The following is a 19,225-nucleotide window of genomic DNA, read 5'->3' as shown; positions in this document are numbered from 1 at the left end:
AAAAACAAATTATGCCTACGCCACGTGCCCTCCACCTCCCCACCACTTCTTCCCCGTCTGAGGGCGTCAGTCAGTCAGTCAATCAGTCAGTCAGTCAGTCAGTCAGGAGCAGGTGGGTGGGTGAGTGAGTAACTGGACTGATTTACAGAGCAGCCCTGCCCGCCTTGTTAAAGAAGTGTCAGGCCAGTTTTCCACCGCCCACCTCCACTCAGCCTAACCCTCACAGACACACAGTCAGAAAGAGCCTGCTCTGCCTTCTAAAAGCCCTCAGTTTGCCCACTGACTGGTCCTGACATATACTTGGCATGGGTCAAGTGCTTTCAGTCCTCAGATCATTGCCGTTTTTAGGAGGAAGGTGGAAAATACAAGTTGCTTTGATGGCGGCTGTGTATACAGCCAGTGTTGTTGTAATGTTTTAATGGTACAGAAGGATATATTTGGAACATACATGGGGGGGGTCCTGATGGCTCAACAGTGAAATATACATTAATGGTCTTAGTTAACCTTTGGACTTATTGTAATTTACATCACTAACTTCCATGTCAACATCACAACATCAGTCCTGGGACAAATGTTTGAATCAATGTCAAATATAGGTGAAAACCAAAGACAATAACAGTATGTATTGTTAGTTGATGCTAGGCTGTGTGTTCTGTCAGGTCTCCATGACTAGTGCTAATAACCCAGTCTTATAGGCTTACAACACCTAGAACATGTTGTGACCACTGGACTGACTGACTGAAGCCCTGGTCTGTACATTATCCTAACCCTACAACACCTGGAACATGTTGTGACCACTGGACTGACTGACTGAAGCCCTGGTCTGTACATTATCCTAACCCTACAACACCTGGAACATGTTGTGACCACTGGACTGACTGACTGAAGCCCTGGTCTGTACATTATCCTAACCCTACAACACCTGGAACATGTTGTGACCACTGGACTGACTGACTGAAGCCCTGGTCTGTACATTATCCTAACCCTACAACACCTGGAACATGTTGTGACCACTGGACTGACTGACTGAAGCCCTGGTCTGTACATTATCCTAACCCTACAACACCTGGAACATGTTGTGACCACTGGACTGACTGACTGAAGCCCTGGTCTGTACATTATCCTAACCCTACAACACCTGGAACATGTTGTGACCACTGGACTGACTGACTGAAGCCCTGGTCTGTACATTATCCTAACCCTACAACACCTGGGACATGTTGTGACCACTGGACTGACTGACTGAAGCCCAGTTCATATGTTATAGCAACCTAACAGAGTAAAGGCCTAAACTCCCCAAACGAGTGCGTGTGAGGTATTTAAGATTAGACTGATCTGCAGCTGACCCTCCTGACCGCTGAGACTGACCTGCAGCTGACCCTCCTGACCGCTGAGACTGATCTGCAGCTGACCCTCTTGACCGCTGAGACTGATCTGCAGCTGACCCTCCTGACCACTGAGACTGACCTGCAGCTGACCCTCCTGACCGCTGAGACTGATCTGCAGCTGACCCTCCTGACCGCTGAGACTGATCTGCAGCTGACCCTCCTGACCGCTGAGACTGATCTGCAGCTGACCCTCCTGACCGCTGAGACTGATCTGCAGCTGACCCTCCTGACCACTGAGACTGACCTGCAGCTGACCCTCCTGACCGCTGAGACTGATCTGCAGCTGACCCTCCTGACCGCTGAGACTGATCTGCAGCTGACCCTCCTGACCGCTGAGACTGACCTCCAGCTGACCCTCCTGACCGCTGAGACTGATCTGCAGCTGACCCTCCTGACCGCTGAGACTGACCTCCAGCTGACCCTCCTGACCACTGAGACTGACCTGCAGCTGACCCTCCTGACCGCTGAGACTGATCTGCAGCTGACCCTCCTGACCGCTGAGACTGATCTGCAGCTGACCCTCCTGACCGCTGAGACTGATCTGCAGCTGACCCTCCTGACCGCTGAGACTGATCTGCAGCTGACCCTCCTGACCGCTGAGACTGATCTGCAGCTGACCCTCCAGACCGCTGAGACTGATCTGCAGCTGACCCTCCAGACCGCTGAGACTGATCTGCAGCTGACCAACCTCAAAGGAAAAACTGACTTTGTGTCTGTTGCCAGGTAACTAACCTCTTCTTGGCAGTATGGCCACGGCCCACGGCTGAAGGAAAATGTGTCTGACCAGCCCCGGCGCTTTACAGTGAATTTGTAATGTAATTTCCTCTACTGCATTTAAACCAAACCACTAATGGCTGTCTGTCTACCAGACTGTTAAAGTACAGGACTGAACTCTTATGGTTTGGGTTAAAGTAGGTGCTTTTGGCTTCACATGTGGTTTCAGTAGGTACTTGCCATGCTTTGGTTTTGTGACAAACCTTCATAAACCTCTGTATATACATGAATGGTTCTGATATTTACCTTCCTCTACCTCTGGCTCCGGTACCTATGCGTGGGGAAATAATCACTTGTGAGTGCTAACCTGTGAATGTGACCCTGGTCCAGAGTGAAGTGGAGGGTGGGGTGAGGTCTGGTGTGGGTGTCCAGGGTGGAGGTGAGGCGGGGGTGAGGTCTGGTGTGGGTGCCCAGGGTGGAGGTGAGGCGGGGGTGAGGTCTGGTGTGGGTGTCCAGGGTGGAGGTGAGGCAGGTGGGAGTTGTGATGGGGGTTGTGGCCCTGTGGGTGGTGGTGCCCGCCCTGGCCATGCCCGCCCTGGCTGTGGCCGCTGTGGTGATGGTGGGGGTGGTGCTGGTAGGCGTGGCTGTGGGGCGGAGCCGGCAGGTGCTGGTGAGGGTGGGAGGGGTGAAGGTGGTGGTGGCCGCCCCCTGCTCCTGCTGCTGCCGCGATGACATCATCTCCATCATGTGACCCATGCTGTTCATGTTGCCGTTGGCGATGGCTCCCGGGTGGTGCGCTAGCGCCGCCTTCAGCCTCTGTATGGAGAAGAACAACAACATGGCCATGTTTCTATCATTCACTGGGATTAGGGACAGAAGTTCTTCCTGGTCAAGTCATGTGGCCAGGAAAAACTTCAGGGGCTTACTATGCCAGACCATAGAGTTAAATGATTAATCTCTTTAGGCCAGACTGTCTGTTTGACAGTCTATCATTGAGTTAACTGGCAACAGGTACTGTAGGTCAATTGAAAGTGTGTTGACTATTGACTGTGAGACGATACACTGCTGCATTCATCTTTATACTGTACATCCACATGTCACGGCTGAGGTACAAAGCAGAGCTGAGCCTGACAGCCCTCACCCTCTCTCTCTCTCTACTGGCTTCTTACTTTCCATCTCACTCTTTCACTCGCTCCCTTCCCTCTGCCTTCCTCTCTCTTTATCCCTTTCTCTCAGTTTAGACAGTGATCTTGCTCTCTCTCTCCCTTTCCATCTCTCTCCTTTCCTCTCTCCATCTCTCTCTCCTTTCCTCTCTCCATCTCTCTCTCCTTTCCTCTCTCCATCTCTCTCTCCTTTCCTCTCTCCAGGTCTAACTGGATGAGGGATACGTCTGTCTGTCTGTCTGTCTGTCTGTCTGTCTGTCTGTCTGTCTGTCTGTCTGTCTGTCTGTCTGTCTGTCTGTCTGTCTGTCTGTCTGAGAGCCCGAGGCTGGTCTGTTCTATGTTTACTCAGGGGGCAGGTTTGTTGCTTTAACCGTGTGGTCTACTTAAGACTCACTGAGAGGCTCTGAGAACTGGCCAAGATCTGAGACCAGAGAGAGAGAGAGGCAGAGAGAGAGTGGGGAGAGAGAGGGGGGACAGTGAGAGAGGCAGAGGGAGGCAGAGAGATGGGGGAGAGAGAGGCAGAAAGAGAGGCAGAAAGAGAGGCAGAGAGAGAGGCAGAGAGAGGCGGGGAGAGGGAGAGAGAGAGAGAGAGAGAGAGGAGAGAGCGAGAGATGGGGGTATAGAGAGAGAGAGAGAGAGAGAGAGAGAGAGAGAGAGAGAGAGAGAGAGAGAGAGAGAGAGAGAGAGAGAGAGAGAGAGAGAGAGAGAGAGAGAGAGAGAGAGAGAGAGAGAGAGAGAGAGAGAGAGAGAGAGAGAGGGGGGACAGTGAGAGAGGCAGAGCGATGGGGGAGAGAGAGAGAGAGAGAGAGAGAGGGGGGGACAGTGAGAGAGGCAGAGAGATGGGGGAGAGAGAGAGAGAGAGAGAAGAGGGGCAGTGAGAGAGGCAGAGAGAGGCAGAGCGATGGGGAGAGAGAGAGAGAGCGAGAGAGAGAGGGACAGAGAGAGAGGCAGAGAGATGGGGGAGGGAGAGAGAGAGAGAGAGAGAGAGAGAGAGAGAGAAGAGGCAGAGAGAGAGAGAAGAGCGAGAGAGAGAGAGAGAGAGAGAGGGAGAGAGAGAGAGAGAGAGAGAGAGAGAGGGGGCAGAGAGAGAGGCAGAGAGAGGCAGAGCGATGGTGAGAGAGAGAGAGAGAGAGAGAGAGAGAGAGAGAGAGAGAGAGAGAGAGATGGGGGGAGAGAGAGAGAGACAGAGGCAGAGAGAGAGGAGAGAGAGGCAGAGAGATGGGAGAGAGAGAGAGAGAGAGAGCGAGAGAGAGAGAGAGAGCGAGAGAGAGAGAGAGAGAGAGAGCGAGAGAGGGGACAGTGAGAGAGGCAGAGAGAGGCAGAGAGATGGGGAGAGTTAGAGAGAGAGCGAGAGAGGGGACAGTGAGAGAGGCAGAGAGAGGCAGAGAGATGGGGGGAGAGAGAGAGAGAGGGCTTTTCAAGGTGCTCTGTATTCCTGGTGTTTACCAGTCCCACCACACCACTCCTCAAGTGTCTGTTTGTTTGGGCAGACACTTAAAGAGACAACCCCCAAGGAAAGGGAAAAATCACCCACTCAAATCCGAATACAAACATACAAGTTCCAAAACGTGTCTGCTGCACTCACTGCACGTCTGATCTGTTGAGAACTAACTTAGTCATAATATTAAAAAAAACATGTCTGCACCTTTTCATTTTTCTGTTCCATTTGGGAGGAGGTTTTGGAATAACAGTGTGAGAGAGTGTTGAGTCTGGGACTGCCACTGTAATGACTGTAGTGGATTGGCTGGGGCTTCATTCTGAAAGGTGCTCAGTTAACATAAAGAGGAACTGTACTGTAGCTTTACGGTAGTATTAATGGGATTTTCATCATTGGCACAAAATCTATAAACTTACTAACTTATGTTAGTCTTATGTTGTCTGCTAACTCTCCATCTCCTCTCTCTCCATCTCCTCTCTCTCCATCTCTTTTCTCTCCTGTCTCTCTCCATCTCCTGCCTCTCCATCTCCACTCTCTCCATCTCCTCCCTCTCCATCTCCTCCCTCTCCATCTCCTGCCTCTCCATCTCCTCTTTCTCCATCTCCTCTCTCTCTCCATCTCCTCTCTCTCCATCTCCTGTCTCTCCATCTCCTCTCTCTTCATCTCCTCTCCCTCCATCTCCTCTCTCTCCATCTCCTCCCTCTCCATCTCCTGTCTCTCTCCATCTCCTCTCTCTCTCCATCTCCTGTCTCTCTCCATCTCCTGTCTCTCTCCATCTCCTGTCTCTCTCCATCTCCTCTCTCTTCATCTCCTCTCTCTCCATCTCCTGTCTCTCTCATTCCTCATCTCCTCTCTCTCCATCTCCTGTCTCTCTCCATCTCCTCTCTCTCCATCTCCTGTCTCTTTCATCTCCTGTCTCTCTTCATCTCCTTTCTCTCCATCTCCTGTCTCTCTCCATATCCTATCTCTCTCCATCTCTGCTCTCTCCATTTCCTGTCTCTCTCCATCTCCTTTCTCTCTTACCTTCATAGATCCTACTGCTGTCATGGTTCCTGTTCTTTATATTACCTTCATAGATCCTACTGCTGTCATGGTTCCTGTTCTTTATATTACCTTCATAGATCCTACTGCTGTCACGGTTCCTGTTCTTCATAATACCTTCATAGATCCTACTGCTGTCATGGTTCCTGTTCTTTATATTACCTTCATAGATCCTACTGCTGTCATGGTTCCTGTTCTTTATAATACCTTCATAGGTCCTACTGCTGTCATGGTTCCTGTTCTTTATATTACCTTCATAGATCCTACTGCTGTCATGGTTCCTGTTCTTTATATTACCTTCATAGATCCTACTGCTGTCATGGTTCCTGTTCTTTATATTACCTTCATAGATCCTACTGCTGTCATGGTTCCTGTTCTTTATATTACCTTCATAGATCCTACTGCTGTCATGGTTCCTGTTCTTTATATTACCTTCATAGATCCTACTGCTGTCATGGTTCCTGTTCTTTATATTACCTTCATAGATCCTACTGCTGTCATGGTTCCTGTTCTTTATATTACCTTCATAGATCCTACTGCTGTCATGGTTCCTGTTCTTTATATTACCTTCATAGATCCTACTGCTGTCACGGTTCCTGTTCTTCATAATACCTTCATAGATCCTACTGCTGTCATGGTTCCTGTTCTTTATATTACCTTCATAGATCCTACTGCTGTCATGGTTCCTGTTCTTTATATTACCTTCATAGATCCTACTGCTGTTATGGTTCCTGTTCTTTATATTACCTTCATAGATCCTACTGCTGTCATGGTTCCTGTTCTTTATATTACCTTCATAGATCCTACTGCTGTCATGGTTCCTGTTCTTTATATTACCTTCATAGATCCTACTGCTGTCATGGTTCCTGTTCTTTATATTACCTTCATAGATCCTACTGCTGTCATGGTTCCTGTTCTTTATATTACCTTCATAGATCCTACTGCTGTCATGGTTCCTGTTCTTTATATTACCTTCATAGATCCTACTGCTGTCATGGTTCCTGTTCTTTATAATACCTTCATAGATCCTACTGCTGTCATGGTTCCTGTTCTTTATATTACCTTCATAGATCCTACTGCTGTCATGGTTCCTGTTCTTTATATTACCTTCATAGATCCTACTGCTGTCATGGTTCCTGTTCTTTATATTACCATCATAGATCCTACTGCTGTCATGGTTCCTGTTCTTTATATTACCTTCATAGATCCTACTGCTGTCATGGTTCCTGTTCTTTATATTACCTTCATAGATCCTACTGCTGTCATGGTTCCTGTTCTTTATATTACCTTCATAGATCCTACTGCTGTCATGGTTCCTGTTCTTTATATTACCTTCATAGATCCTACTGCTGTCATGGTTCCTGTTCTTTATATTACCTTCATAGATCCTACTGCTGTCATGGTTCCTGTTCTTTATATTACCATCATAGATCCTACTGCTGTCATGGTTCCTGTTCTTTATATTACCTTCATAGATCCTACTGCTGTCATGGTTCCTGTTCTTTATATTACCATCATAGATTCGACTGCTGTCATGGTTCCTGTTCTTTATATTACCTTCATAGATCCTACTGCTGTCATGGTTCCTGTTCTTTATATTACCTTCATAGATCCTACTGCTGTCATGGTTCCTGTTCTTTATATTACCTTCATAGATCCTACTGCTGTCATGGTTCCTGTTCTTTATATTACCATCATAGATTCGACTGCTGTCATGGTTCCTATTCTGTTCCCAGAACCTTCAGAAGCTAAAGAAAGCCTTTCCTCTCTATTTTAAGTACTTTAACATCAGCACTAATATAACTCTGCATTCACGCGCACGCATGCAATGCACACGCACACACACTCAGCCACACGCATCACTCCAACACACACAACTCAACACTCCTCAGCAGGGCCGGCTCCAGGCATAAGCGAACTCAGTCGGGGTGTCAACTTCCTGTTGAGAGTTAGAATAGTAGAATACACAAGGTGCAAGTTCGAAATGTGGTTGTGGATCAGCAATTTTTCTGTTGTTTTGTCAGCCACTGACAGTTACTCAATTATCCATGTCAACCACCTCCACCTCAGCCTCAACAGCACTTCTCACAGTCAGAGCCTGGCCTGGACTGGCCTGGACTGGCCTGGACTGGCCTGGACTGGCCTGGACTGGCCTGGACTGGCCTGGACTGGCCTGGACTGGCCTAGACTGGCCTAGACTGGCCTGGACTGGCCTGGACTGGCCTAGACTGGCCTAAACTGCCTAGAATGGCCTATACTACTGGCCTAGACTGGCCTGGACTGACCTAGACTGGCCTAGACTGGCCTAGACTGGCTCTAGACTGGCCTAGACTGGCCTAGACTACAACACAGTGGGTTAGATCAGATCTGTCTAGACTACAACACAGTGGGTTAGATCAGATCTGTCTAGACTACAACACAGTGCGTTAGATCAGGTCTGTCTAGACTACAACACAGTGGGTTAGATCAGGTCTGTCTAGACTACAACACAGTGGGTTAGATCAGATCTGTCTAGACTACAACACAGTGGGTTAGATCAGATCTGTCTAGACTACAACACAGTGGGTTAGATCAGGTCTGTCTAGACTACAACACAGTGGGTTAGATCAGGTCTGTCTAGACTACAACACAGTGGGTTAGATCAGGTCTGTCTAGACTACAACACAGTGGGTTAGATCAGGTCTGTCTAGACTACAACATAGCGGGTTAGATCAGGTCTGTCTAGACTACAACACAGTGGGTTAGATCAGGTCTGTCTAGACTACAACACAGTGGGTTAGATCAGGTCTGTCTAGACTACAACACAGTGGGTTAGATCAGGTCTGTCTAGACTACAACACAGTGGGTTAGATCAGGTCTGTCTAGACTACAACACAGTGGGTTAGATCAGGTCTGTCTAGACTACAACACAGTGGGTTAGATCAGGTCTGTCTAGACTACAACACAGTGGGTTAGATCAGGTCTGTCTAGACTACAACACAGTGGGTTAGATCAGGTCTGTCTAGACTACAACACAGTGGGTTAGATCAGGTCTGTCTAGACTACAACACAGTGGGTTAGATCAGGTCTGTCTAGACTACAACACAGTGGGTTAGATCAGGTCTGTCTAGACTACAACACAGTGGGTTAGATCAGGTCTTAGAATTATAAGTGAAATAATCTGTCTGTAAACAATTGTTGGAAAAATGACTTGTGTCATGCATAAAGTAGATGTCCTAACCAACTTGCCAAAACTATAGTTTGTTAACAATAAATTTGTGGAGTGGTTGAAAAACGATTTGAATGACTCCAACCTAAGTGTATGTAAACTTCCGACTTCAACTGTATCTGTTGCTTATAACAAAGCATCATTAGATGTGTATTTACTGTCTAGACCCCTTACTAAATGTACACTACACCTAACAGATAAAAAGCAGTCTCATCACATCACTCACATCCCCCAGACTGCTGACATGGACATCTTCCATGTGGCTCTACTGTCTGAGGAAGTCATCTGACCCTGACAGGCCACCATAACACCTCCCCATTCAGCCTTCAACCTGTCAATCAACACCCAGTTCTGGGGCCCCTCCCCTGCGATAGTGGGAGCCAATCAGGCTGGGCAGCTGTCCGCCTATCTTCCACCACTCAATCATAGCAGCCAATCTCATGTCCTGAGCCACGTTCCCACAAAAGCCAGAGCAGAGACCCAGGCAGTGGAATGTGACTGCCCCATCCACCACTGTCTGCTCTGCACTGCACTGCAGACCCACTAATGTGCATGTCTGGGGCTGGGGGAAGGGGTATAGGGCTGGGAGGTGAGGTGAGGCTGGGGCTGGGGCTGTGGCTGGGGCTGAGGGTTGGGGCTGATGTTGCCTGGCTCCATGCCAGCCAAACGTCAGGGGAGTGGGGGAATAGAGGGGTGGAGGGAGAAGAGACGGGGGAGTGGATAGCTTCCAGTCTCCCCTCCACTCACACAGAAGAGAGAGAGTCTGCCTGGCCTCGGGGCCCAGCAAAGTGCTCATTTATCAGCCCTGTATTGTGAGAGGAGTCCAGCTGGCAGGGCCTCCTCTGCTATCTATCTGGCTTTTAACTGAATTAACCTCCATCAGGAGGAGAGGAGAGGCCGCAGGCTGCCTCCCGAACGGCACCAAATAGTATATTTATAGTGCACGAGGGCCCAAGTCACAATAAGTGCACTCTAAAGGAATAGGGTGCCATCTGGGACACAGATCCAGTGTGTCACAGTCAGGCAGCGTACTGTAGCTAGTAGAGGCAGGTCAGAGAGACAGGGGCCGCTCTCAAGGTTAAAACACAGTGCTAGCTACACCGACACACACAGCCCGTAACCATAACAACAGACACACTCACTACAGAGAGAGTTGAACTCCCGGAACTCACAATCAAGCAGTACATTGTACCAGCCACAGCTGAGGGTAGCCACACAGCAGAGAAGAGAAGCACTGATGGTGGTACGTAACAATGGACTTCACCTACGATACAGTCGGTCTGAGCTGAAGTTCTACAACACAAAGAGCAGTTCCACTGCACATGACACTACTAAACAATGGTCTGTAGGATTAAAAAACAAAGCATCTAAGAGAACCAGGCAGGGATCTGGGAACCAGGCAGGGATCTGGGAACCAGGCAGGGATCTGGGAACCAGGCAGGGATCTGGGGACCAGGCAGGGATCTGGGAACCAGGCAGGGATCTGGGAACCAGGCAGGGATCTGGGAACCAGGCAGGGATCTGGGAACCAGGCAGGGATCTGGGAACCAGGCAGGGATCTGGGAACCAGGCAGGGATCTGGGAACCAGGCAGGGATCTGGGAACCAGGCAGGGATCTGGGAACCAGGCAGGGATCTGGGAACCAGGCAGGGATCTGTGAAACTGGAACCAATCAACCTATCAAGTATTACAACAAACAAAGCAACTCTGTCGCAAACGAGAAGAGAGAGAGAAAGAGAGAGAAAGATATAGAAAGAGAGAGAAATATAGAGATAGAGATAAAGAGAGAGGAAGATAAAGAAAGATTCCCTCACCGTGATACAGGCCAGGTTCCCACTCTTCTACTCACTGGTTTCATCTGACACAACTGAATGACTTAGCTCAAACTGTCCCAGATCTAACTCAGCTCCACTAAGCTGAGCCCAAACTTATGGCCCTGGCTGGCTGCATTCATACCCACAGTGACGCAAATGGACAGACCGACGGGCCTTCCACGGTGATGATCATCAGCAGGCTTGTGGTTACGTCCCAAATGGCACACTATTCCCTATATAGTGCACTACTTTTGACCAGAGCCCTACAGACCCTGATCAAAAGTAGTGCACTGTAAAGGGAATAGGGTGCCATTGGGGACGTAACCACTGTCTCTCCCAAACCCCTTCATCATGACCTCTAATGTACTTTAACACATGGTTGTGTTTGGCTCAGACTGTGCTCATCACCCAGACTTAACCACCACCTGCATTAACCTGTAATAACACACACACGTTGGTTTCTCTCTCTCCCCGCGGCTACATGTAGCCAGGCCACAGAACAGTCATTATGTCAGTGCAGGTGTTGGCCTGTAGTGTTGGTAGTAGGCCTAGTGTTCTGACAGCAGAGGATGGTATACAGTGTGGAGGAAGAGGACAGCAGTCTGGTGTTTAGATGTACCAACCCTGTCTCAACCTATCAGCCATATAATAAATCAACAAAAAGAGCTGGTAAGATGGAAAAGTAATGATAACTAACGATATAATCACCATTTATTAGGTAGTAATGACACAGGTTGTCAAGGTTTATTTGTCTTTTACCATTCAATGTTCCACATTGATAAAATGCTGCCACATAGATTAAACATAAAACCTCAGCTACTGGACTGAAGATGCTTTCTCCCAGAGGGAAGAAGCCATTTACTGTCTGACCTCTAAACCCTGACCTCTGACCTCCTGACCTCCTGTATCACCCATCCCCCCTCCTCTCATTAATGTGGTGTCATTAATGATATTTATTAAGGCTGTCTTCCTATTTGACACCCTCTCAGTCGGCCCGGTGTGACTGATGTCCGTGTGAGTGCTCTGGCCAAGTCCTGAACAGCCACTCAGGTTTCCCCTGTTCCCTCCCTGGCCTGGCCAGATGACTTCATCACTATTAACCCCGAGAGGAGAACGCCAGAGCGGGGAAGAACAGGGACAAGTGGGAAGAGATGGAGCCTGGGCCGGGATGAGTCAATCAAACCCGATCAGGTCAGGAGGACACACTTTCATTCCTCTTAAGAGTGGAGCAGAGGGCTCTCTGGGGACCTGAGGCCCTTTGGAGTCGCCCCGAGTCATCACTAGTTAGAGAACATTGAACCTAACCTAACCAGGCCTGTATGTGGAGTTACAGAACATTGAACCTAACCAGGCCTGTATGTGGAATAACAGAACATTGAACCTAACCAGGCCTGTATGTGGAGTTACAGAACATTGAACCTAACCAGGCCTGTATGTGGAGTTACAGAACATTGAACCTAACCAGGCCTGTATGTGGAGTTACAGAACATTGAACCTAACCAGGCCTGTATGTGGAGTTACAGAACATTGAACCTAACCAGGCCTGTATGTGGAGTTACAGAACATTGAACCTAACCAGGCCTGTATGTAGAGTCACTTTTAAAGTGGGAAAGAAATATTATCCGGGGCTTTAAATGGAGAGACCTCTCAAATGGCATCCTATTCCCTATATAGTGCACTACTTCTGGTCATAAATAGTGCCCTATATATGGAATAGGGTGCCATTTGGGACACACAGCCTCTACGTACGGATAAGAGAGTGAACAGCTATATTAAAACCCTGGTTTGTTTCAATACCCTACATCATGTCAGTCTCTTCTGGTCAGGCATGTTCAGCCAGCTAGCGTGTATACTCTGTACTGTACTTCTGCTAACAGGATTTATAATGAGGTTATACATCTAAAGCCTTAACTTTCCTGAAAACAGACCCTTCTAACTCTCCTCCCCCCAGCCCCTAAAAACCACAGCATGGGTTCTCTGTCTGCTGCAGCTATAGAAGGGAGGGGGAGAGTGTCAGTGAGCCCCAACCTCCCCTCCCCCACCATTTCCTCAATCTCCCCCATCCCTCCCCCAACACCTCCTCAACCTCCCCCATCCCTCCCCCACCACCTCCTCAACCTCCCCCACCATTTCCTCAACCTCCCCCATCCCTCCCCCACCACCTCCTCAACCTCCTCAACCTCCGCCATCTCTCCCCCAACACCTCCTCAACCTCCCCATCCCTCCCCCAACACCTCCTCAACCTCCCCCACCACCTCCTCAACCTCCCCACCATTTCCTCAACCTCCCCATCCCTCCCCACCACCTCAACCTCCTCAACCTCCGCCATCTCTCCCCCAACACCTCCTCAACCTCCCCATCCCTCCCCCAACACCTCCTCAACCTCCCCCAACACCTCCTCAACCTCCCCCACCCTTCCCCCACCACCTCCTTAACCTCCGCCATCCCTCCCCCAACACCTCCTCAACCTCCCCATATCTCCCCCAACACCTCCTCAACCTCCCCATCCCTCCTCCACCACCTCCGCAACCTCCCCCATCTCTCCCCAACACCTCCTCAACCTCCCCCACCATTTCCTCAATCTCCCCCATCCCTTCCCCAACACCTCTTCAACCTCCCCCAACACCTCCTCAACCTCCCCCATCCCTCCCCCACCACCTCCTCAACCTCCCCCACCATTTCCTCAACCTCCCCCATCCCTCCCCCACCACCTCCTCAACCTCCTCAACCTCCGCCATCTCTCCCCCAACACCTCCTCAACCTCCCCATCCCTCCCCCAACACCTCCTCAACCTCCCCCAACACCTCCTCAACCTCCCCCACCCTTCCCCCACCACCTCCTCAACCTCCGCCATCCCTCCCCCAACACCTCCTCAACCTCCCCATATCTCCCCCAACACCTCCTCAACCTCCCCATCCCTCCCCCACCACCTCCGCAACCTCCCCATCTCACCCCCAACACCTCCTCAACCTCCCCCACCATTTCCTCAATCTCCCCATCCCTCCCCCAACACCTCCTCAACCTCCCCAACACCTCCTCAACCTCCCCTATCCCTCCCCCACCACCTCCTCAACCTCCCCCACCATTTCCTCAACCTCCCCCATCCCTCCCCCACCACCTCCTCAACCTCCTCAACCTCCGCCATCTCTCCCCCAACACCTCCTCAACCTCCCCATCCCTCCCCCAACACCTCCTCAACCTCCCCCATCCCTCCCCCACCACCTCCTCAACCTCCCCCACCATTTCCTCAACCTCCCCCATCCCTCCCCCACCACCTCCTCAACCTCCTCAACCTCCGCCATGCTCCCCCAACACCTCCTCAACCTCCCCCACCCTTCCCCCACCACCTCCTCAACCTCCGCCATCCCTCCCCCCAACACCTCCTCAACCTCCCCATCCCTCCCCCACCACCTCCACAACCTCCCCATCTCTCCCCCAACACCTCCTCAACCTACACCATCCCTCCCCCACCATTTCCTCAACCACCCCCACCCCTCCCCAACACCTCCTCAACCTCCCCCACCCCTCCCCACCACCTCCTCAAGCTCCCCCACCCCTCCACCAACACCTCCTCAACCTCCCCATCCCTCCCCCAACACCTCCTCAACCTCCCCATCCCTCCCCCAACACCTCCTCAACCTCCCCCACCCTTCCCCCAACACCTCCTCAACCTCCCCCAACACCTCCTCAACCTCCCCCACCCTTCCCCCAACACCTCCTCAACCTCCCCCACCATTTCCTCAACCTCCCCCATCCCTCCCCCACCACCTCCTCAACCTCCTCAACCTCCGCCATCTCTCCCCCAACACCTCCTCAACCTCCCCATCCCTCCCCCAACACCTCCTCAACCTCCCCCAACACCTCCTCAACCTCCCCCACCCTTCTCCCACCACCTCCTCAACCTCCGCCATCCCTCCCCCAACACCTCCTCAACCTCCCCATATCTCCCCCAACACCTCCTCAACCTCCCCATCCCTCCCCCACCACCTCCGCAACCTCCCCCATCTCTCCCCCAACACCTCCTCAACCTCCCCCACCATTTCCTCAACCTCCCCCATCCCTCCCCCAACACCTCCTCAACCTCCCCAACACCTCCTCAACCTCCCCCATCCTCCCCAACACCTCCTCAACCTCCTCAACCTCCGCCATCTCTCCCCCAACACCTCCTCAACCTCCCCATCCCTCCCCCAACACCTCCTCAACCTCCCCCATCCCTCCCCCACCACCTCCTCAACCTCCCCCACCATTTCCTCAACCTCCCCCATCCCTCCCCCACCACCTCCTCAACCTCCTCAACCTCCGCCATGCTCCCCCAACACCTCCTCAACCTCCCCCAACACCTCCTCAACCTCCCCCACCCTTCCCCCACCACCTCCTCAACCTCCGCCATCCCTCCCCCAACACCTCCTCAACCTCCCCATATCTCCCCCAACACCTCCTCAACCTCCCCATCCCTCCCCACCACCTCCACAACCTCCCCATCTCTCCCCCAACACCTCCTCAACCTACACCATCCCTCCCCCACCATTTCCTCAACCACCCCCACCCCTCCCCCAACACCTCCTCAACCTCCCCACCCCTCCCCCACCACCTCCTCAAGCTCCCCCACCCCTCCACCAACACCTCCTCAACCTCCCCATCCCTCCCCCAACACCTCCTCAACCTCCCCATCCCTCCCCCAACACCTCCTCAACCTCCCCCACCCTTCCCCCAACACCTCCTCAACCTCCCCCAACACCTCCTCAACCTCCCCCCACCCTTCCCCCACCACCTCCTCAACCTCCGCCATCCCTCCCCCAACACCTCCTCAACCTCCCCATATCTCCCCCAACACCTCCTCAACCTCCCCATCCCTCCCCCACCACCTCCGCAACCTCCCCATCTCTCCCCCAACACCTCCTCAACCTACACCATCCCTCCCCACCATTTCCTCAACCACCCCCACCCCCAACACCCCCCCAACACCTTCTCAACCTCCCCACCCCTCCCCCACCACCTCCTCAAGCTCCCCCACCCCTCCACCAACACCTCCTCAACCTCCCCATCCCTCCCCCAACACCTCCTCAACCTCCCCCACCCATCCCCCAACACCTCCTCAACCTCCCCCATCCCTCCCCCAACTACTCCTCAACCTCCCCCACCCTTCCCCCAACACCTCCTCAACCTCCCCCATCCCTCCCCCAACACCTCCTCAAGCTCCCCATCCCCCCCCACATCAGGAGGCAGGAGGCAGACAGACAGTCTGTTGGAAAGTAGTGGGAGTCTCTCTGTACTGTAACTAGAGTCACTCCTTCCTTCCCTTCCCCCACTGGGCCGAGCCGGGTACAGTCTCCTTGTGGCTCCAGATGAGAGAGAGAGGGAGAGAGGGAGAGAGAGAGAGGGAGAGAGAGAGAGAGCGAGAGAGAGACGGACGGACTTTTGGTCACTACATGACGGACTGGTGGTCATGTAGTTCATATAAAAAATGGACGGACGGACGGAGAGAGAGAGAGAGAGAGTGAGAGGCAGAGAGAGACAGACAGACAGACAGACTGACAGACAGACGGAGAGAGAGAGCGAAGATAGGCGAAGATGGGCTGTTCTGCCAGGCCCAGACGACCACATTGGTGCTCAGGGCAGGCAGCGAGATGCACACACACCCACAGATGCACACACACCCACCGACACAGTCACACACACACACAGCAGGCTAAACATACACTTGGCAGCCTCTCCCTCTGCCTCTTTCTCCCTCCCTCTCTCTTTCCTCCCTGTCAGTCTAATGGATTGGCCTTTCTGCCTCCACTCTACATCCCCACTGGTTCCTCTTGTAAAGCAGGGCTCTGTGGACCAGCCGACCGGGTTATTACTACAAAACCCCAGCCTCTGGGGGGGAGAGAGGGAGAGGAAGACAGACAGATAAGGAGAGAGAGCTGGAGAGAGAGAAAGAGAGAGCGAGATAGAGGGGGAGGAAGGGAGGGCGAGAGAGAGAGAGGGGAGGAAGGGAGGGCGAGAGAGAGAGAGAGATAGAGGGGGAGGAAGGGAGGGCGAGAGAGAGAGAGATAGAGAGAGAGGGGGAGGAAGAGAGGGAGAGAGATAGAGAGAGAGGGGGAGGAAGGGAGGGTGAGAGAGAGAGAGATATAGAGAGAGAGGGGGAGGGAGAGAGATAGAGAGAGAGGGGGAGGAAGAGAGGGCGAGAGAGAGAGATAGAGAGAGGGGGGGAGGAAGAGAGGGCGAGAGAGAGAGGGGGAGGTATGATCACAGGAGCACAGTCAGGAACAAAGTGCCTGGGCTAATCTAATGTTAGAGGCAAATTGAGACAAAAGGCACCTTGCTGCAGCTATTTCAGATAGAGAGTAGAAGGGATGTGGAAAGTAGTGCTTCCAAAATCATTCATCTGAATCATAAATTCAAATATTTATTTGACAGTTTGTATTAATAGACTTTGATAAAGTTTCTGTTTATCAGACATATACTGAACACAAATATAAACGCTATATGCAACAATTTCAAAGATTTTACTGAGTTACAGTTTATATAAGGAAATCAGTCCATTTGAATTCATCAGGCCCTAATCTATAGATTTCACATGACTGGAAATACAGATAAGCATCTGTTGGCCACAGACACCTTAAAAAAAGGGTAGGGGAACATGGGAAACATGGGACCAACACTTTACATGTTGCGTTTATATTTTTGTTCAGTGTGGTTACACAGGTCGCTAGAATAACAGATCACTTTCCCTAGCTGTGTTGTCGTCTTTACCATGGCTGAAACAGAATGGTTAACAACTGGGTGAACTGTTGAATGGTTAACAACTGGGTCAACTGTTGAATGGTTAACAACTGGGTCAACTGTTGAATGGTTAACAACTGGGTCAACTGTTGAATGGTTAACAACTGGGTCAACTGTTGAATGGTTAACAACTGGGTCAACTGTTGAATGGTTAACAACTGGGTCAACTGTTGAATGGTTAACAACTGGGTGAACTGTTGAATGGTTAACAACTGGGTCAACTGTTGAATGGTTAACAACTGGGTCAACTGTTGAATGGTTAACAACTGGGTCAACTGTTGAATGGTTAACAACTGGGTCAACTGTTGAATGGTTAACAACTGGGTCAACTGTTGAATGGTTAACAACTGGGTCAACTGTTGAATGGTTAACAACTGGGTCAACTGTTGAATGGTTAACAACTGGGTGAACTGTTGAATGGTTAACAACTGGGTCAACTGTTGAATGGTTAACAACTGGGTGAACTGTTGAATGGTTAACAACTGGGTCAACTGTTGAATGGTTAACAACTGGGTCAACTGTTGAATGGTTAACAACTGGGTCAACTGTTGAATGGTTAACAACTGGGTCAACTGTTGAATGGTTAACAACTGGGTCAACTGTTGAATGGTTAACAACTGGGACAACTGTTGAATGGTTAACAACTGGGTCAACTGTTGAATGGTTAACAACTGGGTCAACTGTTGAATGGTTAACAACTGGGTCAACTGTTGAATGGTTAACAACTGGGTCAACTGTTGAATGGTTAACAACTGGGTCAACTGTTGAATGGTTAACAACTGGGTCAACTGTTGAATGGTTAACAACTGGGTCAACTGTTGAATGGTTAACAACTGGGTCAACTGGGCTGGTGTTACCATATGGTTCTGATAACAAGAGAACCTGTCTGTCTGCCTCTGATTGGCTAACCACCGGAATGTACCTCTTTTTTATTTTTCATTTTGTTACTTTTTCTCCCCAATCTCGTGGTGTCCAACTGGTAGTTACAGTCTTGTCTCGTCGCTGCAACTCCCGTACGGACTCAGGAGAGGCGAAGGTCGAGAGCCATGCGTCCTCCAAAACACGACCCAACCAAGCTGCACTGCTTCTTGACACAATGCCCATCCAACCCGGAATCCAGCCGCACCAATGTGTCGGAGGAAACACCGTACACCTGGCGACCGTGTCAGCGTGCACTGCGCCCGGCCCGCCACAGGAGTTGCTAGTGAGCGATGGGACAAGGACATCCCTGCCGGCCAAACCCTCCCCTAACCCGGACGACGCTGGGCCAATTATGCGCCGCCCCATGGGTCTCACAGAGCATGGACTCGAACCCAGAATCTCTAGTGGCACAGCTAGCACTGTGATGCAGTGTCTTAGACCACTGCCCCACTCGGGAGGCCCCTAGAATTGACTTCTAATTGTGTTTTCCTTCAGAATGTGTTTCTCTTGTCATTATGATCTAACATGTCACATGCTACATTTAGCTTTAGCATTTACGCTAACATTGGGAACCAAACCTGACAGAGTGGAGAGAGAGAGGTGACTTAACTGACACCCACAGCCATGAGGAAGTGATGTTACTGAGGCCAGAAAATGACAACACGTTAACAGGCAATGAATCTCATGGGAAATAGGAAGTCTGTACTAATGAGTGAATATATGACACTATGAGAGAAATGTTAACAGAAAGGGGTGTGTTTTCA

General features: G+C 51.0%; 1 protein-coding gene across 1 annotated transcript in view; it reads right to left on the bottom strand.

Moving 5' to 3' along the window:
• The window catches only part of LOC106590734 (cyclic AMP-responsive element-binding protein 5-like), a 90,909-nt gene that overhangs the window by 5,598 nt on the left and 66,086 nt on the right, over window positions 1-19,225 (bottom strand). Inside the window, 2 exon segments of the mRNA XM_045697189.1 lie at window positions 2,470-2,808; window positions 2,811-2,918. Of these exon segments, the coding sequence (XP_045553145.1) occupies window positions 2,470-2,808; window positions 2,811-2,918 (447 nt within the window).

The sequence above is a fragment of the Salmo salar genome, chromosome ssa02 (genome assembly GCF_905237065.1).
Source record: "Salmo salar chromosome ssa02, Ssal_v3.1, whole genome shotgun sequence".
NCBI lineage: Eukaryota > Metazoa > Chordata > Actinopteri > Salmoniformes > Salmonidae > Salmo > Salmo salar.
The sequence above is the reverse complement of the archived record's forward strand: the minus strand, read 5'-3'. Positions and strand labels throughout refer to the sequence as shown.